The 27034-nt window shown below is 46.2% G+C and overlaps 2 protein-coding genes across 2 annotated transcripts in view; one reads left to right on the top strand and one right to left on the bottom strand.

Moving 5' to 3' along the window:
* Positions 1 to 6609, top strand: part of ARK2C (arkadia (RNF111) C-terminal like ring finger ubiquitin ligase 2C) — a 42444-nt gene extending 35835 nt beyond the window's left edge. The window contains exons 7-8 of the mRNA XM_084503646.1: positions 415 to 521; positions 1575 to 6609. Coding sequence (XP_084359772.1) covers positions 415 to 521; positions 1575 to 1692 — 225 coding nt within the window. The 3' untranslated portion in view covers positions 1693 to 6609. The remainder of the gene's footprint in view (positions 1 to 414; positions 522 to 1574) is intronic.
* Positions 6610 to 10203: 3594 nt separating this feature from the next.
* Positions 10204 to 27034, bottom strand: part of LOXHD1 (lipoxygenase homology PLAT domains 1) — a gene marked incomplete at its 3' end in the record, with an annotated part of 155757 nt that continues 138926 nt past the window's right edge. The window contains exons 37-41 of the mRNA XM_084503075.1: positions 26734 to 26919; positions 16044 to 16214; positions 14785 to 14923; positions 13163 to 13324; positions 10204 to 10684 (exon numbers count right to left, since the gene is read on the bottom strand). Coding sequence (XP_084359201.1) covers positions 10204 to 10684; positions 13163 to 13324; positions 14785 to 14923; positions 16044 to 16214; positions 26734 to 26919 — 1139 coding nt within the window. The remainder of the gene's footprint in view (positions 10685 to 13162; positions 13325 to 14784; positions 14924 to 16043; positions 16215 to 26733; positions 26920 to 27034) is intronic.

The following is a 27034-nucleotide window of genomic DNA, read 5'->3' as shown; positions in this document are numbered from 1 at the left end:
GGAATGGGTGTGGGGGGAAAAGGAGAGGAAGGATCTGGCAGGCTAAGAGCTGCCACATGGTGCAGTAAGGGTCTAAGCCAGTGCCCTAGCTGACAAGGGGCACAGTGGTTTCTGTTCTTGCTGGCAGTGGTGACCCTACACATTTTGGGGTCTTCAGGAGAAGCACGCACCAAAGGAGACTGTGGCACTTCCATCAGCCCCACTGCCCCCAGTTCTGGGAGGAGGCGTGTGGCCCAGCAGCGTGCTGGTGGCATCCTCCCCCCGCTGGCTGTTTTGGCTGGGCTGGGTTCCCCAGGCTGGAGGATCTGGCTGATAGAAGAAGCTCTTACTATTTGCCTTCCTGCCACTACCCAGGCCTGGCAGAGCATTAGCAAATCAGTTCCCAACCAAATTATGTCTTTAACCTTGCTGCAGAGAAGACCGCAGGAGGGCAAAGCTGAGCAGGAGGACGGAGAGGAGTCGGACACTGATGAGAAATGCACAATCTGTCTGTCCATGCTTGAAGATGGAGAAGATGTCAGGTATGACCCTTCCCTCTGCTCCACTGCCTCTCAGTGACATCTGAGTTATGCTTATCCCAATAACACTGGCGTGCCTTGGTGGGGCTGTTCTTGCAGGGTTTAAGAAAGCACATGCCAATGTCCAACTGAAAGGGCCAGATTTTTGATTTTTTTTTTCATTGTATCTCCTGGGTTTGGATCACCTGCTTCAAAACCTTGTGTTGGGTGGCCAGATGTCCTAGGATAATGGGTGCCAGGCCTCAGAGAGCCATTGGGAGCTCATGGGCATCAATGTCTTGCCTTTACAAGATGATCAAAGTATGATAAAAGGGAGATTGTGTGTCAAGTACAGGGGAATGAGGCTTGTGGCTGGGGTGTAGCTGCTTTTTAACAGAACAAGGGAGATATCTCAGCCTGTATGGTCACAGCGAGCATCCGGGGCCACAGCAAAACCCCTGCTGTCAGGGTGCCCAGGCTCTTGGCTGGGTCAAGACTCTGCTTGATGGGGACAAGCAATTAGAAGAGCTGAGCTAGTGGTGAAGGAGCTTTGGGTGGGCAGTGCATCTGCACTAGTTGGTCCTGCTCCTCACCCTTTAGCTGCCTTAAGCTGTTGTGAAGAGCTCTGTTTTTTTTTTTGCTGTGGGCCCTTGTGGTTTAGGATCCTTCCTGGCTAATGAGAGTCACCAAAGAGATGGCAAATGTGATATGGATGAAAAGAAACCACATTGCCTGGGGCACACCAGACACATAAGTAGGAGCAGTGGAGACCCACTGACTGCTGGTGAGCCACCAGGATCAAGAAGCCAAGCGTATAACTTGACACTCTTGAAAGGATAAAAGCAGCAGCCAGGGTAGTTGGTCACTGCAACAGCTCAGCTCAGGAGGATGTGGGATCTTCTAAGAGGTTTTGGCCAAGGACACTATCTCTGCCCTTCTGCCCCAGGGTAAGCTAGTGTTCCAGTGCTGCTTCCCCATGATGAAAGCAGCCCCATTTGCACCTTTCTGGATGTCCTCAGTCCCCTGAACCCCCTCCACCCACGAGGTCCCTAACGGGTGGTGCTTCTCTCTCCACAGGAGGCTACCTTGCATGCATCTCTTCCACCAAGTGTGCGTGGACCAGTGGCTGGCCACCAGCAAGAAGTGCCCCATCTGCAGGGTGGACATTGAAACACAGCTCGGCTCGGACAGCTGAAAGGACTGGCTGGACACACCATTTTCCTTATCAGGTCGTATGGCCATAAACCCTTGCAGCAAAATTTTTGCCTTCTGAGCCATTTGATTGAGAGGAGAAGTCTGCAGGCACGTTAGAGAGGAGGAGGAGGAGGTGGCAGTACAATATCTAGCGGTAGGAGATATTGCACATACGCAGGATACGGGCCCGGTGAAAGGGAGCTGGCATTCCCGGAGCTCAGAGACCCCGTGCTGCAGAAGATTTAGTGTTGAACGTGAAGGAACTAGTTGTGGTAGTCTGGCCTGTCAATCCTGCATTTCATGAGGATTGTATATATACCTCTCGAATACGTAGAAACATGTTATAGGGGTCCTTTAGCTATTTCTATGGATGGCAGCTGGAGCATGTTAGCTTAAGAAATGTTGTGTTTGATGCCCTACTCATCTTGTGGTGGACATGTTGCTGTTACCTAATTTGCACCAAATATTTTTTCATAGATTCCTTATTTTGGTGCCTGATTAATACATTGCAGAGGGGGAATGAGGAGGTCAAGCTTTCCCACCCTTGGGGGGAAGAGGCGAAAAAGCAAAATCCTGTTTACAGTCAGAAGGGTTGCGCTCTTTGCCTCGGCCACGTGTGCTTCCTTTCCGTGCATTTACAGTGCTGCAAATTCAGAGACGCTTACAAAATAAAATGTAATTGGGAACAAAATGAGTGAAGCAATAGGGAAAGGCTTCCCTGTAAGCTTCCTGCTTATCTGCTGGTGCTGGATGCTTGCTGGAGGGGCACAATATCAATGGGGATGCTGTTTCTTTGCTTTCTGTATCTTAACAAAGTGGCTTGGCATGCCAAAATCTAAGGCAGGCCATGTGCTCTCTCCGTGCTTGCTATCTTCCATACTGCTTTCTCCTGTGAGCCAGGGGCTGGTTGGCTTCAGCACGCTGTGGCATGGCCCCCCTGGGGTTAGACACATCCCAGGCTCCTTGCTGGTCCAAAATGCTGGTTATGGAGCCAGCTCCTGTACCTGTGCTTTGGGGTATAATTGCTCAGAGGAAGCTCCAAGGGGACAAAGCCCAACGCCACATGATTTGGGGATATTGCTAACGCTGTGGCTGGGCTGGGGTAGAGCCGCAGACAAGATGCCCTGCTCCTGTTCCCCCTCCCAGCCCACAGCAGGGTGGGAGAAGGAGAGCAGGGCCTTTTTGTCACACACGGTCACCCTGCTTCACTGCTTCCCCAGCGATTTATCACAGCACAGGGAGGTTAAGCAGATATACGGCACAGGTGGGAACCTTTCTTTTCCATTTTTTTCCCTTAATCCGCTTGGGTTCATAGGCTGTGGGGTCTTTTGTGGGGTCAAGTCTCTCAGAGCAGGGATTGCAGAGACCCTTCTCTGATAAAGGGATGGGAGGAATTGTTGCTCATGAGACACCAGTGTGGGTGTTTTGGTGCAGGAAGGGAATGCCAGCTCTCAAGGGTTTGCTGCCTTCTGGAGGGGCTGGGTTTAGCCCTGTATCAGAGCATTGTTATACACAGATGCATTTCACTCCATATCCATATGGAGAAAAAGGTGATTATTAAAATGAAACCTAATTTACCACTTTCCATTATAAAAATGCACACAACTACATCAGGAGGCAGTCCTTAGAATAGAAGTATCACAGAACCATTAGGGTTGGAAGAGACCTCCAAGATCATGTGGTCCAACCATCACCCTACCACCACTGTCACCCACTAAACCATGTCCCTAAGCACCACGTCAAACCTTTCCCTGAACATCCCATGAAGGAGTGGGCCATTTTGACCCAAGCTCCCCCTGAAGTAAAGACCTCAGCTGCAGTGACACAGCTGAAAACCCTTTGGTGAATAGGCATTTACAACCAAAAAGCTTTTTTTTTTTTTTTTTTTTTTGGAAACTAGGAAAAGAGAGATGCGGAGGAGCCAGGGGAACAAATCCTGAACTTTATATATTTATTATGCAGATGTGGTGGAGCTGAATTGTGGCTCCCCAAGCACCCATTCTGCTGGAGCCAAGAGATGCTCTCCACGTAGAAATGATCATAAATTACCATCTGGGAGATTGCAGAATTCCCATGAGCTGTACCAGGAAAACACCGACCTCAGAGGACCCACAGAGATTAGTATTTTTATTTTTGCTAACCTGCTGATGAGAGTGAGGGAGGGGGCAAGGGGCAGCAGGCGACTTTCTCCCCTCTCACTGTGCCTGTGTCGGTAAAAAGGAGTGCAGGGGGGGTCACAGTGATATATATTTATTGTGGTGACATTTATTTGCCACCTGTGAGAGATGGTTTCACAGGAGATACAGTAGTCCCAGCCCTGATGTCCGGAGTGATGCGGACTCCTGCAGCAAGGAGTGACCCACTGGGACATAGGGGGCTTGCTCCAGCAGCAGCAGATTCAAGCAGCATTAAAAATAATCCTAATACTACCAATAACACGGACAAGAAAAGTGAGATGTTGTTCGTAAAGCACACTGTCAGCCGGGCTGGTGCACCCAGGTGTGAGCTGGGGGCGAAGCAGGGGAGGAGCGGGGCAGAGGGACCCTGGCTGTGCGGGGAGGGAAGGAGGAGCGCTTCCGAACCGCGCCTTTTCTTAAAGCCTATGCGAGAGTATTACTATCTGCCTAACGAACAAGCACAGTTTTTAGATATATATTTAAAAAAAAAAAAAGTAACAAAAAGACAAAAAAATCTGGTGAAGAAAAGCACCAAACTCCCGTGGTCTCGTGTGAGTGACTGATCCCGAGGTGCGTGAGAACCGTGTGTCAGGTTCCTCTTTGCATTGAAATCATTTCTACGAGTGGGTCGCGATGATAGGAGGAGTTTAAAAACAACAACAACAACAAAAAAAAACAAACCAACAACAAACAAAACAAATGAAACACACAGAAAATCTCTAGGAACAAAACATTGATAGTTTACAGGGTTTTGTGAGTTTAAATGCCTTATATTTAACAATCATAATTTATGACTAACTTGTAGATATTGTGGGTTCTTATTTAATTATTTTTATAGTTGTTTTTTGCATTTTTAATTATAATTTATTTATTTAGAAATTAATACTAATTTTTTTTATTACTCCTATTACCTCATTTTTGCATTGTTTCTGGGAATGGAATGCTTTGCATGCGTCGGTACTTAAAAAGAAATTAAACATGGGATGTGGGGGTAATGCTTATCTTGTCAAAAAAAAAAAAGAAAAAAAAAGAAAAAAATCAGGGTGTGTGATTACAAACTGTATTACTGTGGTGCTGTTACCTTGGATACATTCCATAAAAATGCAAACCTTTGATTCTGTATGCTGTGACATAGTGGAAAACTGCAATATAGTGACTGTGTTTAGCACATATATATGAATATTATTTGCACTCATAATCAAACTCTGGTGATCCTTTCACTCGTGTCCTTGAGCATTGAAGGCAGTTCGTAGTGCCCTGAAAAACCAAAATTTCAGTCAATTCCTGCCGCCACCCTGTCCCAGTGCCTGTGGTGATGCTCCTGCCCTTGCTGCATGTGTTACCTGCAATAACGCCTGCTGGGCCCCGCTGCAAGGCTGTGCTTGGGGCAATGCCTGCATTCAGTGCATGACTCTGCAAATTGTTTCAAAAAAATGCGGAGGGGAGTCCAGGTGCTGTGGTTCTGTTGTTTTTTTGGTGCTTGTTGGTCTGGCTGCGTGTCCCCTGCCAAGCCACCCCTGCATGCACCCAGCTGGGAGCTCCAGGGGGATGCAGGAGGGAACTGGTGGAGCCTGGGTTTGGACACCTCAAAACCAAGGGTCTGCCAGCAGTTTTTAGGGGATGACCCCCCTCCATCTGGTTTTGCATGGTGTGGTGCTGTCAGGGGAGGGTGGTGGGACCTCAGCTCCTTCACTGCTCCCAGACGGAGCTGGGAAATGGGGGCTGGATGGACAATTTGGGATCCTTTTGTCACACCAGGCCTTGACACTTGGCTATAATCCAACCGTAAAACATGCCTGGAGCAGAAGCCCTCAAAACTAACCTTCCTGTGAACCTTCCACTTGCTTTTGGCCCCTCTGTTGGGGCAGAAACCTTGACTTGAGGCTTGTTGAACTGCTGTAGGGCTGTGAGAGGTACTGGAGCCCCCCTGCCCTGTTACTCCCGGGTCATCCCCAGGGGACCAGCCCTGGGCTGATGTCTTGTTCCTGCAGCAGTGGCCAAGCATCCACGTCCCCATCCCCAGACACGACTGCACCGCTGCTAACACGCTGCCCCTTCCCAAAAGGCTCCCGAATATCCAGTGCTTGAACCATGCAGGAGGGTTTTAAAGCACCCCAGAAAACATTTTAAGCTTTAAGCCATAACTGCTGTGGGTCAGCACAGATGCTCAGCTGTGCATGAACGCAGAAGCAGGGCTCGATGTGTCCCCCCACCCCAAAAGGCTTTAGAAGCAAATGCCTTTTGGGGCTGAAAGGCACGACACGACTGTACCTTCATCCTTCCTCTTTGTCCCTTCAGGGTGCTGCTCTGCTTTGCTGCCTTTGCCTTACCCTGGGTTTCCGCGTCTTCCCTTGCTGCTCTGTAAATTTTCTCCCTTAAACTGTGTTTTTGGGCTGTATGGGGATAGGGGCTGGGTGTCACCCCACAAAGACACCATCAGAGGGACACGTAAAACATGGGGCAAGCAGACAGAAATCCTCCCCTTTAATGGCCCGGGCTGGTGAAAGGATCACCCACATTTTTGTACTCCTACTGCTGTTCTGTTGTGCTGTGCAACATTTTGCTACATAGACTATTTTATAGAAGAAAGCTAGAAAAATATTTATTATTAATATTAAAGCAATAGTGCATTGAAGAAATGAAAAGACATTAGAAATTGTGTAAATGCTTAGATTCACTTTTGGTGGATTTTTTGTACTTTATTTATAACTAATAAAATGAACTGCATTGCTAACTATAAACCTGTGCAAGCTGGCAGGACACTTGTATGGTCTTTATTTACCCCTGAATCCTGACCCCCACCTGTGGCCACCATGTGAAACCCACACAAGTGGGTGCCCAAAGCCTCCTGGAGAACCCCCCATTGAAGGTGAAGCCTTCAGCATGCAGAAAAGTGAACGCTGGTGGAGATTTTTCTGCCTCCTTCAGCCCTGAAGCAGGAGGAAAAGAAAAACCTACTGAAAAATGAAATAACAGTAATTAAAGAACTTTAAGGTGGAAAGAGTTGAGGGTATTTTCCAACCTTTTGTCACCCTTGGAGAACACAAGGGGTAAAACACTCAACTTCGCAACCCTTTTCATGGGTCCTCTTGTTTTTTTTTTTTTGCAATGAGTGGTGTCAGTCTCCCTCCTGCCTATTCTCCAGATGACTTTTCCTCCTCATGTGTTTCATGTCAAAAGGCTGTGACCAGTCTCAATTATGTGATTAGACCGAGCATGCCCTGGGGACAGACGCTGCTGATCAGGAGATTTGGTTCCTGCAGCTGGGCAGAACTGCTGGCTCCTCTAGCACCCAGTAAGGGCTGTGCTAGGGATGCCTCCTATTCAGGCAAGCTGAAACTCCTGTTATAGCAAGCTTTTACAAATTCTATCAGAAAGCAGGGAAAGCACACTTGCTCAACGAGATCTCGCTGATGTCCTTCAAAAGGGTTACAGCACTGAGAGCTGCTGGAGATCGCAATCGGTTTTGCTTCAAAGCTGCCACAGCAGAGCACAAATGTGCTGCTGAGATCTGATCACAGCCCCGCCAAGCACAACGAGCTGAAAGTGGCTTTGCACCCATTAGGGCACAACATCACGGCCACTGCAGGCATCCACTCTCCCCATTTACCTTTTTTTTTTTTTTTTTTTGTAGTAGTAGCTAAACCATCAGCTGGCCCAGGGGTTGGAGGTCAGAGCTGTACAAGCCCACAAGTAAATAGAAATAATAATAATAATAATAATTATTATTTTTTCAACGGGGCATCTTTTCTGTAGGGTGGATGCTTCACAGCCATGAGTTACCCTGACTTCATGCACATAGGGTTGGTGTGGGTGTACCAAATGCCATCGGATGTTTCACTGCTGCTTCCCAGAGATGCTTGGTTTAATTATCAGTGTCCTGCAACAAGAGACAGCCAGTCCCTACCCGTTAATCTGACACTGCGAAAGTCTCCTCGGTTATATTTGCTGTCACTGAGAGGACCAAAGTGCAGGATGTCATCGGGCTCCCAAAATGATGGGGACCACAGAGAAAACAGACAACCCATTTTTGCAGTTTCCTCCTGGGTGCCAAGTCCTTGTCCTGTGCCCTCACTTCTCATCCACATTCCTGTTTTTTTCTTTTTTTTATTATTATTATTATTATTATTATTATTATTATTATTATTATTATTATTTATTTATTTATTTATTTATTTTATTATTTTTTTTTGAAGGCATGTGCACTAAACCCACACCAATTAAGAAAAAAAGAGCAAAAAAAAAACAACGGTGGAAGGTAGGGGAGCAGAAGCTGTGCATCTGCCCAACACACGGCTTTGGGGAGCTCTGCCCCAGGAGGCAGACATGCCCTGAGCCCTGCACAAAGCACAGAGCTAGGGTGGTTTGGGCTTTTTTCCTCCCCAGTCTTCTGCTTGGCCAGGAATGTGTTGGGTTTAGCAGCTTAATGCAAATCCAGCCCTTGGAAAAACTCCACTCTGCTGATTACTTTTGTGGCGTTAGTAGTTGTAGCAACAGGATGACTCCCCAGAGCTGGGGTGGAGCTGGGTTTTGCACAAACAAAGGGTGTTTTTAGAGTCTTCAGAAGAAAAAAAGATTTTTTTTTTTTTTTTTTTTATGCTTTGCCAATATTGCCTTCTGGGGAGAGCGTGAAGTTGCTGACTCCATATCAGCAAACTCTCCCTTGACCCTCTTTTAGGGCAGCATAGCCTGGAGTTCAGCACAGATTTTGGGTTGAACGTGCCCATCCAGGGCTGGCAGGTGGTTTTGATGTCAGCCTAGGTATTTGCAATCCCTACACAGCAATTTGGTGGCCGCAAAGTTGCTCATTCCTGCTTCGACAGGACCTGTGATCTGTGAGTTGTGGCTGCAGCTACTTGTTACATGATTGCTTCCAGATGGAGCCTGTCCTGATGCCATGCCACCTCACAAACACGTCCTATGCGCGCCAAGGATTTCCCCGTTCTGCTTGCCCCACGCAGGAGGGTGTGGATCAGGAGGTGCTCCCAGGGGCTGGGAGCACGGAGCAGTGAAAATCCTACTCACACAGTAGTGAAATTCCTCCTGTTGCTGATAGAGGTCCAAGCGAGGTGCCCTAGTACACACTTCCAAGCTCGGCCATCAGTGCACGGGGAGTGGGGAGCACTGAGGGCTGCTGTTGTCCTTCCATCAGAGACCAGCAATGAGCTTTCCTGGGAGCACACACCCCACTCACTCTACTCCAAAACCATCAGTTTAACCCACTCTCAGCCCGTTTGATCCCTGTTTTCACAAAGGGATCCCCCTGGGAGGGAGAAGGAGCTCTCCTAGGACACAGTCAGGCTGTGAGGAAAGTCTTCTGAAGGCAGCTCAAACACTACAATCCCCATTCCAAGGTACATGTCCTACCACCTGGTAGGTGGACGACAGTCAGCTGAGTGTTGGTAGGAGGAAGGAAGCCTTCACCCCACCTGCTGAAGCTGCAACACTTGGCTGGGGGCAGCAGACCCCTTCTGTGGCTGCCTCGTTAACCATCCCGGTCTTGTTAGTGCACCCTGGGGGCTGAAGGTCTGCCTCCTCCTCCTCCTCAGCAAGCCTGGCTGCTGGGCAAACCCATTGCACTAAAGGCTGTGAGTTTAAAGATTAAAATGAATGACAGCTGCTTGGAAAAGGGGTTGGTGTTCAGGCTATTAAGGGTAAGATTGTCCCGAGCCGGCTTTGAATACAATTAGCACAGCTTCCTTGAAGAGGAATGGGTTGTCTGCTGGGTCCTCTGCTAATGTGCTCCCAGGAGCTGCTCTGGCTGCCAGAGCCCTTGGACCTTCTGAATCCAGCCTGGGAGCTGTGTCTGGCATGGGAGGAAAGCCCATGGGTGGAAAACAGCCCCCAAACCGCACCACCCGAATCCCAGGCAGTGTTCATATGTAGGAACATGTGCTGCAGTGATGTGAGACAAAACCAGGATGTCCCTGTTCAATTTTCTTAAATATTTTGTCTTAGTTTCATACTTCCCTTTATTCACCCCAAAAGGGAAGCAGACAGCGTGGAGGCCAGTGGGCATTTCCAGCCCCAGCAGGGCAAGGTGCTGAAAGCAGGAGGTGGCAGCTGAGCTGCTGCTGGGAGAGTTCATGGGCCAGCTACTGGCAACCTCCAATTGTAGATAAGAAAGAAATGAATTTATTTCGTTCACAATTTTATATCCATTAAAAAAAAAAAAAAAAAAAAAAGAGTATTACTTTTACAAAACTTTAGCCCAGGAAACACATCTTGCTACTAAAAATCTCTCCATACAAAAGGCAGCATTCCGAAAAGGAAAATGCAATATAAAACCACAAGGTGGGAAAAAAATGCATGTCCTGAATGGAGCAAAATGCTCCTCAGTACCTAGGGAAAAGCTCCCTCCAGATCAACCCATCGCCCCGGTTCTCATCCAGCCACTTCCCACAGGGAAATATGGTGGTGACACCGGTGGCCGAGTTGGTGATCTCTACCCGCTCCACCAGCCAGCCGGGTGCCAGCCCACTGTTGTCATGCTCGATTCGGACTTTTTTGAGCTCGCCCATGTCCAATGTCTCCAGGTAGAACCTGTTGGTTTTACCCCGCTCGAAGAGGTTCCTGAACTTCTGCTTCAGGGCGCGCTTGCCCGAGTCCCCGTTCAGCCCGAAGATGGTGATGAACACATTGGCGTCTGTCCCTGCCCCCTTCTCAAAGCCCGTGACCACGATGGTCTCGTATTTGACTGGCACCAGGCTGCGGGCTTTGCTGGCAAAGCTCTCGGTGACCTTGGCACACTCAAAGACTTTGTAGTCCCGTCTCTTGTACCGCAGCGGGATCTTCACATTGCACCTGAAGAAGTACCTGCCAGAGGGAAGGCACGTTAGTGGTGTGGTCACCTCCTTCTTGTGAGGGTGCTATGGACCTGTTGCAATACTTTTCCATCTACGTGATAGCACTTGAGTTCCCCCCCAGACAGACACCCAGGCTGAACACTGCAGCTGCTGGAAAATCCCCTATTTCCCTGCACAGACAAGGACAGGCTGCATTATGAGGGCTGGAGTGGGGCAGCTCTCACCTCTGCTGGCTGTGTGATGGCACGTCTAATTGCAGAGCCACCGAGGAAGGCAGCAATCAGCCCTGTACCTAGCACAGCCTGCCTCTGCAGAGCTCAGCCGGTCTCAGAGGTTGCATCCCTGCAGCAGCAGCACGTGAAGGGAGCTCAGCAGCAACCCTCACCCACACTGCAGTGAGGATTGGGTTAGGAATTGAGAAAAAAAGGACTGGGGAAGATGGGAGGAGGAGGTTTATATAGCCCCCTGTTCCTCCTCTATACCACCCAGCCCATCCTGAGCAGGCAGAAGAGTGCGGAGCATGGAGGTGATGGGTACCAGATGCTGAAAGCCCTCGGCTCTGTGCTGCTGCCCCTGGGGGTGTGCAGGGAGCACAGAACGGGCTCACAAATTGCTGCACACCTGGCAGCCAGCCAGAGGCTGGGGCACGGCGCTTCTAACGATGTATTTCATTTCCAGTGATGCAGATCATTTCCCAATGAGTTTTTCCCCCTCCTCCCTCTCCCCCCATGCCAAATTGCAGCAGGTCCTCCCGGGGGGGCAGCGTGGCTGGACTGCAGCACGTGTGAGTAAAACCAGCACCTGGAGGAAGGGTTGCTGCTGCTCTTCGAGCTGTAGTGCTTCTTAAGCACTTCCAACTCTTTTGACATTTTATGCAGCCAAAGAAAAGCTCTCTATTCCCTGGAAAGTGGGATTGTAAATGAAAAATTCTGCCGGGAGCAAAATTTTAGGCTCAGGGACAGAAAAATTGCATGAAAATGGATGGGGAGGCTGCCTGATGCTGCAGTTTTATTTCCTGAACTGCATTATTATAGTCTGGATTACGGTGGAGCAAGCCAGTCTTTAAGAGAGGCAGGAAGGAAAAAGATAATTTCTCTAGCCCTGGGATTTGGAACAAAAACCTTCCAAATACATACATTTTGCAAACTAACATTGAATACCAAAAGGAAAAACAAAACAAAACAAAAAAGCAGTATCATTCAAAACTATTGCTACAGCAATCTCATAACTCTTTTAATATAGTCTTTTTTATTATTATTATTATTTTATTTTATTTTTTTTACATTTGGAATCAGCAGTACCCAACATGAGAGCTCGCTCTCACGGTGAGATCTGCTCCAGTTGATGATTCGCAGCCTGCAAGCGCTACCTGTATCTCCTGGCTGCTCTCTTTTATATAAAACAACTTTCAAAGGCGTGGGTCTTTGTGAGAAAGTCTTTGTCCTCTTCAAAACATCCTCATTCAGCAGCTTCAGCATGTTCCCAGGGAGTTTCATGCGCAGACCTGACTGTGAAGCCAGGCACTGAGGGTTCCAGGTTTCCCCCCACCAGGAGAAAAGTGTTGTAGGTTATAATTGACTGAGTTTTCATTCAGCAAATGTTATTGTGGTTCTTCTGCTGCCTGATTAATTTGCTAGGAGAGACTCTCAGCATCTAAAAAATATATTCACTTCAAGGATTTCTTCTTAAACACTCAATTGTCTCAGCTGGAAAAAAAACCCTTACAGTTAAATTCCCTTGCAGCAGTGGAAATATCACAGTGCAGAAAAATCCATTAACGTTGTGGATATTTTCTCTGAAGAGGAGTTTGTTCTGCAAACAGCCAGTCTCCTCCAGTTCCTCCATATACCTCGTGCCATCTGCCCCACAAACCATGAACATCGCTCCTTCCACAGACAAGGATGTGTGGGCCCTGACATGCACAGAGCCCTTCAGAGATGTTCATTGTTCCAGCATGGAAGATTTCAGCCATATTTGAATCAGAGTAGCTGAGTATTTGTGAATCGGAAGCTACTTGTACCTTCCCAATGTGCTTTCAGATCATCCCAGAAGGATCATCCAGACTGATCTGAGGCTGAGGTCTTGTCTTACTCTCAACTTTCTTCTAGCAGCTGTATTTACAAGACTTACCTGGTGGCCAGTCTGTGCAGAGCATCCTTCACACCCCTTAAATTTCAGTCAGTATGTGTACTTCCTACAACCTGAAATGTTTGTCATAGCTGTAAGACTCAGCCCAGCTACCTTGTTCATGAATTTACTTGCATGTGCAAATGGCCTTGGTGACAACAAAATGGAACAGCAGGAGAGGAGGGGATATTGTCTACCTGACAACCCAAACAGCTTGCCCTTATCTTTCAGAAAAGGATTACGATTTTGTAAGAATTTCCACATTTGCTTAAGTTTGAGATGCTTTGGGAGGATGCATGCAGAGCTGCTCAGTGTCCTCCTGCCCTCCAGGAGCAGCTCCCTGCAGACAGCAGACACTTACTTGTTGCAAAGCTCCATCTCTGTTACGATAATCTCCTGGACATGCCAGTAGACATCAGCTTTTGCAGATGACTTCTTTCCATCCTTTGGACAGTGACCAACACAGATGGCTGCAATATCTCCAAGGTTCTTTGAAGAAAACTGAAACGTGTCTGTTGCTCCCCTATAGGAAACAGGGAGCAGTATCAGTCAATATCTTGAATGCTGGCAGTGCCTCGTCTCATATGGACATTAAGTAATTTGCACATGGCTATGGAAGATAGAAGATAAGCCTTCATTTAAAGTCATTTGAGTTAACCTACAATCATTCAACACAAAGTATAATTTCCATATTTAAATTCAGTATTTTGTCTGATTAGGGGTGACACTTTAAATTACTGCCACTAGGACTTTCTAGGATAAACTCAAGCAGTTCCACATACAAAATCAATTTGCCTCATTATAGATAAAGCTAAAGAATGACTAATTTCCCCTCCGGCACTTATTCATTCATTCTTGACAGTTACAGTATCTGTTACACATCTACCCACCATAGCTGTTTTAAATCTGCTAGTTCAGCCACCCTTCCTGCTTTAGGAGCCCAGACCAAAAATAGTTTAGAGAAACAATAGGTCTCTGTCAAACTCTTGTCTGGCTCCCCATCATGCCTCCTACATATCTGTTAGGTTTGTCTCCTTGGCTTTGGTCCTTATTCCAACCTGCCTCCAAGGATGGACTGTCACTAATGCTTTGAGGGATGGTGCCTCCAACTCCACTGTAGTCCCCAGCAGCTGAGTGTCAGGAGGAAACTCATTCATGTTTCCCATGAAATCTCAGCCATTCATACCAAAGTCCAGATCAGCTGTAATTTCACTTTCTACAGAGCTATAAAAAACAAATTTCCTCTCTGCAGAGCAACTGAACATCAGCAGCAGCTGTGACTTTGAATATGTTCTTGTCTCCTAAGGGTGTGCTGTGTCCTTAAACAAAAGAGAAAACCATCCCACATCTGGAGCACCTTGGCCCCACATGGGGAAAGGAACTTGCCCCACGTTACACAGATGTGCCTCCAGCCTGTCTGCACATGAGGCTGATACTCGGCTTTCCTCACACAACGGTGATCTTTCAGCCTTACCCCCAGATTTGGCTGGAAAGTCAGATCTGAGTGGCTCTGACAACATTTAGCCTCCAACTATTTTTACTTTCCATCTGATTCCCACTGCCAGTGAGATGCTGTAAAAGGAACTAAAACCACCTCCAGCTTCCTTCTGCTACTCCCTGCTCAAAAATACGCAGCCTCCCCAGAGGCTCACCAGAAGCCTGTTTGTATGTACTGATAAAAAAGGACACACATACACACACAGAGGTATGCATCATCTATATTGCCTTTTACCAAAGTTTTTTTTGTTTGTTTTGTTTTGTTTTTCTTGTCATTTTTAAAACCTGCTCTTCGTCTGCTCATCAAAAACTGATTTTACATCTTGCTTTTACTCCAGGTGACAAGTCTTTAGGCTTTTTTGAAGGGGGTTAAGAAAGAGCATGGCAAAAGTGCAGCTCTGTGGACTGTCCTGGAGAAGACATGGCATTTGTGGCAGACACACGGATGGTGAGGTATTCCTTTAGCCCACCACCCACTCCCACTACCTCTCAAATCTCCTTTTCTTGGAGGAGTTTTCCATTAGGAATTCTTTTGAGCGGCCCAGCTTCCCTTCTAAGATGATCCAGATGTTTTCCTTTGTTTCTGCATCCTCTCTGTCGCTTGTTACAGTGACAATTTCATAGGCTTTAAGGCATAATTAACACACGTGTTAAGCAGCACAGGAAGAGCAGATGGTCAAAGACATCTCTTCAGTTGACTGTCATTTTGGCTGAAAACCCTCTTCCTAATATTTATCGCAGCACACGAGACAGCATTTGCAAAACAAGGGTGGAAATGCACTGAAATCTGTGGGACTCATGACATCTTTGTGCTTAGGATTTTGTGCAGGGGTAGAGCACGTGGAAAACCTGAGTACTGCTTGGTCAGCTGGCAGGATTAAATGGAGCTGCTCTTGAACAAGCCGTGTCCAACTCCCTGCTGTGTGAAGAACCACTATTTTAACACAGCACAAATACTTCAGTTTTGGTGATACAGTTCCTAACAGCATAGAACAGCCTCACAGAGACAGTGAGGGTGTCCAGACACGCACAGGACGTGCTCAGATGCTGTGGTGGCATGTCATTACTCACGATGGCAGTCAGGGGGTTGTCGTTTTGCAGGGGCTGAGTGGAATCACATTGAAGTAATGTGATTCTCGACTCCCCGGGACTTTCCCGAAGAAAAGCACTGTGTTGCAGGAGTTTCTGAGGTGTGCTTAGCAAATTATCAGTGCGGTTAAATAACATTGCTCTTTTTCTCTCACTTGTTCACCACATTAGACACCAGTGTGATTACCTTGGAGCTGGTGGAGTTACCCAGAGCAGGGAATTACCCAGGTCTATGGGGTGTTAAGCTCAGCTGTCATCTTCAGCTGAGATATGGGAGTCTGTAGCCCACAGCATGTTCAAGAGGAAGCTGGAGAAACGTTACTTGCAATGCTTTAAGGACTGAACTTATTTTCCACCTCAAAGATTTTCCCAAGGCCCATTGTTTCTAATGAGACCGTAACCACGTATGCATACAGCTTACTGCTGGATTGAACCACAGCAGATGGGCCCTTCTTAAGTTTTCAGCCCAGAATGAGGTGTTTTTCTTCCTCATAAATCCTGATTTGTTTCTCTCTGATCACAGCATTGCACTTTTGAACTAAGGTGTACCTTAACTAATCCAACCTTCAGAGCCCCAGTGGAGCATCCTCCAGGAGATGTGGCCCTGTGGCCTCTGAGGACCCTCAGCAAACACCACAGGTCACCTGTAAACTTACCAGTCCGCTCCTTCAGTTCCAGGATGTCATTATTGGCACAAGCCAGTTCCCTTATGAGCTGCCCATCGTCTTCACCTTTAGCCAGCCAGCGGTCACACTGGAAGCGAAACGTCTTGTCCGTGGCAGAGTCCGTCACGTCGATGTATTCCAAGTGCCAACCCGGCGCAATTCCTTTGCAGTAAAACAAGAAAAAAAAAAAAAAGTTAGGATATTTTTCACATTGTTTGGGTAAGGAGGTGAGATACCCATTGCCAGGAGTACCTGACTGGCACTGGAAATGACTGGTACTTGTTTCAGATAACGTCACTGGTATACACAAGGTTCCTCTGATACTAAACCAACATGGACCGGCTCAAGACCATCATCTGATCCCCCTTCCACAATCAGGCCATGGTTTTGAGGGACTCACAGGCTTGAGATCAGACATAAAGGTGTTGGAGTGTGGTCCCAGAGAAGCTGGATTTCAAGGGGTCTGGGCAAGGGGCCATCCCTTGTCCTTGCCCAGCACGTTGCAGGAGATGCAGCTCTGCAATGAGGAGCAGCCTCTGCACCACTGTCAGCACATCACACCTGGGGATGTGGGGCAGGAGGAAGCCCTGCTGCAGTTTAGGGATAACAAAACCTTACAAAACCCCCACAAAATCAAGGCCCCACAGAACTGTTTGCCAGAGTGAAAAGAATGAAATCTCCTAAAATTCAAAGGGCTTGGAGCAAAAAATGGAGCAGCTTGTGTTGCAGAAACTGCTGCTGATTCTTCCTTCCACTTTAAAGGAAGTGTGAAGCCTTAAAGCCTAAAGAAAAATATGAGTACTAGATGGCCACAAACTGTAGGGTTTAATGTCTTTTCCTCCGGCCTGTACTACACCCCCATCCCTTCATATCTGCATTTGAAGGTCAGAAGGTAAATTATCACTGGCTCCTTTGACCCTGTCAGCTAACACATGCAAGGAAATCACCCATGCTATCCTGCTCTTGCCAAGCAACCAGAGTGAATTTACTAATGCTGTGGCTGGGCATGAAAGTAACACAAAGTGATGGATGCTCCTCCAGGGACTAACAGATCACCTAACTTTTGCCTCGGGTCCTTTGGAGGAGACATAGCTCCCTCTTAGTTTTCTATTTCCCCCCATTTAAAAAAAAAAAATATTATTATTATTATTTTATTATTATTATTATTTTTTTCCACAGAGGGAAGCAACTTGAAAATCAAGAACAGGGCATTTGGGAACATATTCCAGATTTCTTTGTTGAAATAGAAGAACCTCTTGTTGGTTTAGGGGGCATGGGAGGTTCTGACAGTTCTACTTACAAGTCTAGTTATTGTCAGACAAAGGGAGGTTATGTTCATGATGAGACATCTCTGCTGAATTATTACTTACATCCCATAGGCATAAAAGAGCTCTTGCTCTTCCAAGTGCTTAATGCCATGTGCCAGCTTCCTTAGTTTGCAAATATTAATCTTAATTAGCCTTTTAGCCCTGGAAGATAATGATGGCACCTTTCTGAGCTATGTCAACAAGTCACCCTGCCCTGTGAACTGCCATACAGTGTGTGTTAGCTGTTTCCTACCAGCCTCAGAGGCGTTCCTGATGTGTAATTTGGCTTTCTGAACCTTCTCTAGGCTAAGAAATCACCTTACAAAGAGCTCAAACCTCTACTGAAAACACTATTTGCTCTTTAAATTCCAATTTAAAGATTACAAGCCAGCTACAGGGGGTTGCTCAGGGCTGAGTTCAGCCAGGCTTTGTATGTCTCCAAGGACAGAGACTCCACAACCTGTCTGGGCAAGCTGTGTTTGATCACCTGTGTGAAAGGGAAAATAGCAAAAAACAAAACAAAACAAAAAAAGTCTGGCTCCATCTTCTTTACTCATCCCCATCAGGTATTTATACATATCAGTAAGATGCGCCTGGGCTTTGCCGTCTTGAGGCTGAGCCTCTTCTCACACAACAGATGCCCCAGTTCCTTCATTCTTCCAATTCCAGTCATATTCCTGGCCCTTCACTGAGCTTGCTCCAGTGTGTCCATGTGTCTATTGCATGGGGAGCACAGTGCCAAGGGAGCTGGGTGCACCTTGCAAACACGCCTGGCCCCATCCAGGCTTCAGCAGCAGAGCAAAGATGTGAAGGGTTTTTGGGGAAGGCCTGGCACATTGTACCCTTGCAGATCCTCATCAGTTTAGTGCCTGCTGGGCAGAGCTTATCAAGTTCCCTGGGGCTCCCACTGTGCTCCAGCCTGCTCTTTGGGGCTGGCTGGAAATTTATTCCGAGCACGTTGGCAGTGTCAGCCGTTAATCTTTTTGGCAGGCTCATTTCCATTTAAGTTGAATGAACATCTCTGCAGCATATTTGGGAGGCTGTTCTGCTTCCATCAAAACTTCAGTTAAAACAGTGCAGGATGAAAGGGAGAAAACATCCCATGGTTCTCCAGCGCGAGACATCAATGCCTGCAGACTAGGACGGAATAAATCGGTGATCTTAGTCCTGTTGCCAGCAGTGAACAGCTTGACAGCGGCGGGATCAGTGCTAAGCAGTGGTATCAGGAGATGGCTGAACGAGACCTGCATACCCTCCTCCCTTGTCTCCAGCCCAGCCCCAGCAGCTGCTCACCAGGAGAGCTGCAACAAACACCTGCACTTTTACCATGGGGAGAGATGGGCCAGGGCTGGCTTTCCAGCTTGTGTTGGAGTTAAGGGCAAAGAAAGCATGCAGTGCAACTTTTCCTGGTGTTCCCTGCAAAAAATGTATTTATCAGCTCTGGGATATCTAAAAAAAATCTCTGGGCTCTGTCAGGGGATTGATGCTGAAAAGCAAAAAACAACAGAACATCCCTTGCAGCACACGGGTACCTTGAGTCAAGGAGCTGGCTGGTCACCCTTAAAAAAGTGATGCTCCTGCTTCAAAGCATCCCCTGTCTGCTTTAAACAAAGAATGCTTCTCTTCTCTCTCATTAGAATTGCTCTTCAGTCTTTTCCTCTTTTCTTTCCTGATGATTAGCAGTTTAAATTAAATTGGGAGACCTGGAAGCTATAGACGTACCCTATGTTGCTTTCCAATCTTGAGAGAATTCACCCTGGATAACTTCTGTACTGCCAGCACCCAGGGCAGCACGTCTCCCTGCCCTGTCCTGTCCATCTGCCCTGGTGTCAGCAGTGGATGTCACATCAAGACCTTCAATGCCACAGCACTAAGCTTCATTTAAAACCTGATGTGAAAATGGAAGGATTTATCTGGGGCTTAAGAAATTCTGTTTTACCAGACAATTATTCTTCTCTTTTTTTTTTTTTTTTTTTTCCACACTGGGAAAAAATACATTTAATTTATTTTTGTATTGATCTAGAAAATAAATGCAAAGTCCTGTTATGAACAGAGTCTGAGTGTGAGGCTTGGCTGACCTGGCTCTGCGTGCCACAGCAGTGGAAGGAGAACACGGTTTTCTTGTCTGCAGAACCATTCCTCAGGTTGTGAAATCCTGCTTTCAGGAAATTCCTGCTTTCTGCACATCGGTGGCATTTGCAGAGCAATGGGCTAAGAGAAAGGGAAGTACACCCCATAAGGATGTAACCCCAGAGGCAGCAGATCTTCAGCACAAGCTGGATTATGGCATAAGCATCAGTCAGGGGGTGAGGAAGAGGAGACAGCAAAGTGCTGTGGGCATAGCCAAGGACTTGGCCACTGCTGGCAAAGCTGGAGGATCTCTTCAGCGATGGCTTATCGGCCTTTTCCTGGGTGCCAGGATGCTGCTGGATGGTGAACCACTGCAAAAGGCCACAGCCTCTACATCGCTCAACTTTCAGTGCTTGCACAAGAGCCAAAGCAGGTCTGTTCGTATCCCTTTGGCACCTCAGCCAACAGTACCAGGAATGCAAAAGCTCAGGCACAAAGCAGTGGCAAAAATGCCTCGGAGGATATCATGGGCTTTTCTGCAGGGACTCCAGGACAAACCAGGGCAACCACATTTGTCTCCGTTAATCTGTTATTTGACAGAGGGAAAGAAATAACAAATGTCTGGGCAGTTCCTGCTTGATTATGCAGGTCTTGGTCTTTAAAATAGTTTGGCCACCACTGTGCCTTTGTGGGTGATTCCCTATCTCTGTAACAAGTGTTCAATGTTTATAACAAAAGGAATTTCCCTCCAGGCCTGTTTCACTGCCATCGAAACCCCCAGCAGTAAACCTGCCCTAATAAAACCCGTGGCTGTGCCACGTAGACTCCTTAATGGTCCACAGTTGGAAGCGACATTTTCAATAGCATGCAAAACATTTCAAATGTAATTAGAGGAGGAGAAGAGCTTTGGGGAAAACAGAATCACTTTGCTTGCTTGACTCTGGCAGTTGTATAATTTAGTGTCATGTAGGGAAATGTATTCTCTTCCCAAGCGCCCCTATCCAAAAGAGCAGCAAGTTGTCCCATTTATCTTCCTTTTCAAAAGAGCCCAAGCTGGCAGCTGAGTGATGCTGGGCAGGGGTCCTCTGTGTACGTCTGCGAGGTCTTCACAGGAGCATCTTGCTTCTTTCCCAGGTGATGCTGAAAGCCCGTGCCTTGTGTAGTGAATTCCTTGCTAATTCACATCTGGGGGAATCCAATCTCTGCTGGTAGACCAGGGAGATGAACTACATCCAGGCTGGGGTGCCCAGGTGCCCATACAAATGAAAATCTCTCCCTTCTCTGTGACCATTCTCAATGATTTTCCTCCCTATCCCCTCTCTATTTGAAACATTTCATTTTATTTTTATTTATTTATTTTGTGAAAGCATTTGATGCCCAATTAAAGATAACCATTGTCATTACTGGTGTTTATGTTCTCGTATGAGTAAAAGAAAAATCCTCCTTGCGACACTGACTGCTCAAGGGTCAGTGCAGAGCTGCTGCTGCCTGGCTATTCACCGCCAGCAACCAGCACTGCTCAGCCCCTTAATTCCAATTTTTTCTTTCACTTTTCAGATGTTCTGAAACTCAAAGTAATGACCATTACAAATGCAGTTCATTGGCCTTGTGTCCTCTGATGTCATTTACCCCCTGCCTGGTTAGATGACTGCCCAGCCTTAAATTAAATCCCACCACGTGAGACATCACCCAGAAAGGGATGGGAGTTTTGATAGACATGCCAGATCACTAGAAAAAGGAGCATTAATTGTGAGGTGCTAAAATCATAGCATCTAGCTCTGCATCGGTACATCTCAAAACACCTTAGGAAGGTGAATAATTTTTATCCCTGATTTACATAATTGAAAATTAGGTACAGGGATGTGATTTACACAAGGTCATTCTGCAAGCCAGTGTCAGAATAAAAATAGATAATAGATGCATTTGTGTATTTCTCCTTGAGGATCATGTTAGTTCACACCACAACGTTTCTCATCAGAGCAGACAGGCAATGCAAAACCTCACGCAACCTTTGACAAAGCAAAAGCTTAGCACTCGGGACAGTTTTAGAAAATAGGTTCCCTGCCCCCCACCCGTGTTTTCTGTGCAACTTGTTCAGTGCGGGATTTGACTCAGGGCAAAAGCATCAGTAAATTACTCTCAGAAAAAAACAACACTAACAACAACAACAACAAAAACCACACATCTTACTGACAAACTACTCCTGTGCAAAAACACTTAACAGCTCAGAATGAAGATATAACAGTTTCTCAGAGAATATTCTTGTGATTGAAGCATATTTCACGTTTTATTGAAGCATACTTGATGCAAAAGCATTTAACAAGGGTGCAGGATAATTTGTCACCAAGAGGAGCAAAGGAGGCTTGTAGCAAAGGGAAAATTTTATGGAATTGATAATTTTACAGCTACTGGTTGGCCCTGTGGCCTCTTTCCATTCTGTAGTGAAGGGTTACAGGAAATTGGGATGAAATGAATGACTGTGCAAGGTCAACATTGAAGTCTTTGCCTTCTCTCCAAATCTGATGTTTTGTTTGCTTACATCTTTTATTTTTGTTTTTTTATTCTATTTTATGTCAACTCTGGACTATGAGATTTCTGCCGTGTCTTATGTTTCTGTTGTAATGACTGTAGCACATCTCTGTGATAAAACAGTTGAGTGTAAGGATGAAACCTGCAGTTGAAGAGATAGGAGGGCACATGGCACCTACAGGAAGGCTCTGAAGGGCATTTGCTGAGGACTGAGGATGGATTTGGGCAATCTGCAGGACTGAGCAGCCACAGCATGGTTGCTGGCATGTTACGCAGGTCTGTAGTTGGTGGACACCAACATGTCTTGTCTAAGGAGCTGAGTTCAGTCCATGCAGAAAGATGTAGAGTTTGAAGTTGCCTTCCTCTCTACTGAGCCATCAGTAAGACATGTGGGATGGAGCAGCCTCCTCTCAAGCAGCTCGGTGCATCTGTCTCACTTCCTCTTACTTTTTACTTAAAGCAGAAACTGTTAAACAAACCTGCCCCAAGGATCAGCAGAGTTTATGAAAGAACAGGCAAGCTCTGAGAAGAGGGCTTAAAAAGACCTTTTCAAGTCTGATAGCTGAGCCAATCTTTGTAGAGAGCAGAAAAGCAGATCTTTAAGTTTCTTTTAATAATTTATGCTCTACCAGTGCCCAAAGGGCTTGGAATCATGTCAGTGAAATGCAGAAACATATCTCTGGATGTGCAGTGTGCTAGGAGTTCAAGGCCTGGGCAATTTAAGACCTGGTCCTATACATTGCTCCTGAAAAAGGCAGTTCCTTCAGAGAAAAAAAAGGAAAAACAAGGGCATACTGACATTCCCCTATTGCATCCATCTCAAGAAAGGGGAATAGGATGCTTCCTTCTTTGGAAGATCCACCCAAAATGAGTCATTGGGGCAGTTAGGCTATTTAAAACTCAATTAGACAATGTCATTGCAATTGGTGTAATTGAAAGAAGGGCCCCGTTGAGGCAAAGAAGGAGTTGGGCTGCATAACCTGGTTATTTGCTTCTATCTTTGCTTTTATAATAACACAGAGAAGCCTGGTTTATCCATAATTAGACTGTTCCTGGCTCCCCTTGGCTGATGGCAACTGAGATAATCAAGAATCTGAAATTAATGACTTTAGAAAGACTGTTTATCGTCTGGGTTCAGATCTACTCAGGCAGATGAGGGAGCTAAATCCACATTTCCCACATCTCCTTGTTGCGAAGAGAAAATGGCAAAACAACACCAAAAAGTTTTTATAGTTAAATAATTTCATTACTGAGATACTGTGAAACTTTAAGCCGTTCTTCCAGAATGGTGATTTAGTCCTTAAACCGGAGGGGAAAAAAATGAGACCTACATTTAGAAAGCCAGCATTTCCACAGACCTACAGATACTGATCTTGCATAAATGTAGAAGTAAATGAACTGAGATATGAGAAAATACATAGTGCCTATCTGAGATCAGGAGATGGGGAGGCTGGAAATGATTAAATTTGCTCAGGGAGTCTAAATATATTAGATTGAACATCAGTATCTCAAAGTGAACAAGGGCAGGATAAAAAGACGTGGAGCAAAACAAAGCTAAATTTCATTCACATCAGTTCATTGTTACCAGACTTTTGCTGGTGAGCTCTAAACATCTGAAAAATCAGGAACAAGTTCCTTGAAACTGCAGTTGCCAAGTCTCTAAACAGCCTGTTTTCAAACGAGCACCAACTTCCTCCCTACTCAATCTTACTGGAGTGGGAGGAATTAGATGGGGGCTTCGTTCCTGCTTTATATCTCACACAGAGGTGCCACTCTGTGGGTTTGGTGGGGAAAGTGACATTTAAAAACATTAAAGTGGGTCTATAAAAACTGGCACTCTGATATGCTTTTCCTAAGGAGACAAATGTAGTGTTTATGTTTTAAAGACCTCCTGACAGCCTTTGCTATTGCAATTACTGTCTCTTCAACTCTGAACACTCCAGTACAGTCAAATTTCAGTGAAATGATAAACAAAAGGGGGATGTGAACTGCTGGCATATCGACTGCAGTGAAACTTCCCTGATGCTGAACTGGATTTCATGGCAAAAAGCCACCTTAGGCAAGACATTTAGGTGCATATTATCCCCAAATGGGGATCACCTGGTTGACTTATTGATGGGACCATACTATTTTTAAAAGAAAAGGAAGACATTGCTTAGCTGTTCCCTTAAGAAGCCCATGGGCTAGACTAGTAGCACCTAGTGTGAGTCAAAACAAGTTGATGCTGCCATTAAGGCTGATATATATCATAATATAATTGATATATAGATATAGATATATGGTATATCATAATATAATTGATATAAAGAAATTTAAGGGAAGAACATCATTCACATTCCAAGTATGCAGCCTGTGAAGAGTAATGGGATAGTCCAGCGTGAGGCTAAGTTTTCCACACAACATTGAGAGAGAACCATTTAGGCAAAAATAGGAAAAAAAATAAGGAAAGAATGAGCAAAATCTGATGCTTGAAATTAATGGTAAATATAAGCATATTTCTGTTTAATACCCAAAGTCCCCCAAGCATCTGATGAAAACCATACACGACCCTTGACCCCTGACCTCCCTACGCTTTTCCAAAAAAATGGAGCCAGGAATTTCTAACCAGTGGCAAAGCCAATCTATATAAATTATATAGAGAGAGCAGGCATGTATGCAAAGGACAGCTCTAGCCTGGGACCCCAGCAGTAATAAATACTCTACACACCCAACTAACTGTCATACTTTGTTGCGTGAAGCTGTAGATAGGATATGCCTTTCACATGACTAATGCAAGAACAATGAAGACAACATATGTTATGACTTAAACTACAGTTGTCCTCCTCACCGAGGGGAAAAACAACTACATTTATGCTGAACAAAACCTGAGCACATTGTTTGTCCAAGGCTTAACCCTACAGTCAGCTAGGTCTGGTAAAATCCTTATTAAATATTATTTATAAATGGAAACCAGAGATATCAGGGAAATAAGAGAATATGAGGTTTCAAAGTGTACTTATATTCATAAATATGCACCATTTTTCCAGGTTCTGGACACATGGTATACTATTTTAGGTGGTTTGTGGTGACTCTGACTACATACTCAGCCTACAGCAAAATTATACTAATTGAGACTATTTACTGCTTAGCCCAGGGCTAAGCTCTGTTAACTCCCTTTGCCACCAACCAAGAGTGTGTAAAAAGCAATTACCATAGCTCAGCTGCAAAGTGGTAGCTCCACAGAGTGCAACAATAAAATCACCAGTGGCAAGGAGAAGGTGAACCATGGTCACTCGTCAAGAAGGAAAAGGCAGCAGGTGTCCCATGCAAGACAAAGGGGAATTGCTCATCACAGAGCAGCGAGTAGACTCATTGGACTCAGTGCCATGGGTGCTAAATGTCTCCTGCAGAGTCTGGGTTAGCACGTGAATGAGAAAATCCACTGCACATTACTAAATGGACAAAAATGATAACCAGTGCAGGAGACGCCCTGAAGGATGCAGAGTGAGATGTGGAGGATGAGGCAGGATTACACACGCTTGCTCAGTTTCTTCCCCTCCTCAGGCACCCTGTGATGGCTGCTGTTGAAAACAGCTGCTGGGCTCGATGGCTCCTTGGTCTGACCCAGTCCTTGCCTTGCTACGTCCCAGCCTGTTCACGTGCCTGAGCCCTGAGGTTCAGCTCAGATCCGGTGGGTATATTTCATTCTGTTAGCATGATCGACCACTGGGAGCCACGAGGTCTCCTGAGGAAAATGCTCTCATTGTGGAAATTTTAGCTGGTAATATATTTACACAGGAATCTGCAAGTCCATGGTGGTTTTGTGCTGCTCTAAGAATGACATTGAAACCACCCCTGCAGCTGCAGAGATGCCTGTTTGCTGAGCTAAAACTCCAGTGGGAATTTTGATGGTCCTTTCCATTTCAGCATCAAAACAGCAGATTCAAAGAATTAAGTGTTTCTGCAACTAAGATCAGGTAAAACCAGCTCTCAAACCACCTAGTTAACACTGACTTGGTGGGTCCATGGGAGCCATCAACTTCACCTTTGGGCTGCAGCAAGGGCCTGCCATTAGCAACCCATTCATCATTAGTTCGTAATCACCTCCTTGAGACAAAGAATTCAGCTGGGTAGGGATGAGATGAGATGTCATCAGAGCAGTGTGGTTGATGCTTTTGTTACAAGATTCTGCCTGATACCTGAACACCACCACAAGTGACTATGGCAGCAGTACCAGGCACTGCTGCTCTTTGTGAAACCAGTTAGGGTGTCCAGCAGCAGGGAAACGTCAGCATCTCTCTCAGCAGGGCACTGCACACCCACCGTATGATGTACTGATTTTAATAAAGACAGACAGAGATCTTTATTTCTATCTTCCAAAGCTCACCGTGCTATGTCAGGCTGCATTACCCCATGTGTCAGCATCAGGCGGGGAGCATTAAATTGTGAGAAAAGTGCCATGCTGGCCTGTGACAAAAGTATTTCATTAAAGGAGCTGCTGTGTTGGGATAGCAGGCTGGATGCCCGTGCTTTGGAGGAGATATCATTATCTGTGCTGCAGCACTAGCTGTATGCTCTGAGGGAAGCTGGGGACCTGTTTGAGCAGATCCTACACCAGCATGGGAGGAGACAGACTCAGGCATGAAGTGAACAGGTCTAGATGAGCTAGGGCACAGGGTCCAAGGAAAATCCTTCAGGTTACCCAGTCTGCAGCAGAGCTGGGAACAATGCCCCCAGCCAACAAGGTGGCTGCCCCTCCTGGCAGGCTGTCCCAGACCCCATGTCACTGCCCTGACCTTTGTTGTCGTGCCAGATCCGCACTTTGCAGAGGTCTCCCAGGCTCAGCATGTCGGAGAAGTTGAATTCGTCCATCTGGTTCCTCTCGAACTTGTTGGACTTGTTGGACTCCTTCAGGGCAAGGATCCCGCTGTCCCCGTTCTCCCCAAATAGGACCAAGAACACGTTAGCATCTGTGCCTGCTCCTGGAAGACAGAGCAAGGCACATCATCACGAACTGTCCTGCCTACAAATGTATGGAAAGGGAGGCATCAAAGGCAGCCTGGAGCTGGCTGCAGTGAATCTGGGGTTTCTTTGGGC

Source organism: Aythya ferina (genome assembly GCF_964211825.1).
Source record: "Aythya ferina genome assembly, chromosome: Z".
NCBI classification, from domain to species: Eukaryota; Metazoa; Chordata; class Aves; order Anseriformes; family Anatidae; genus Aythya; species Aythya ferina.
Note: the sequence above shows the minus strand (reverse complement) of the source record. Positions and strands in the feature narration are given on the sequence as shown.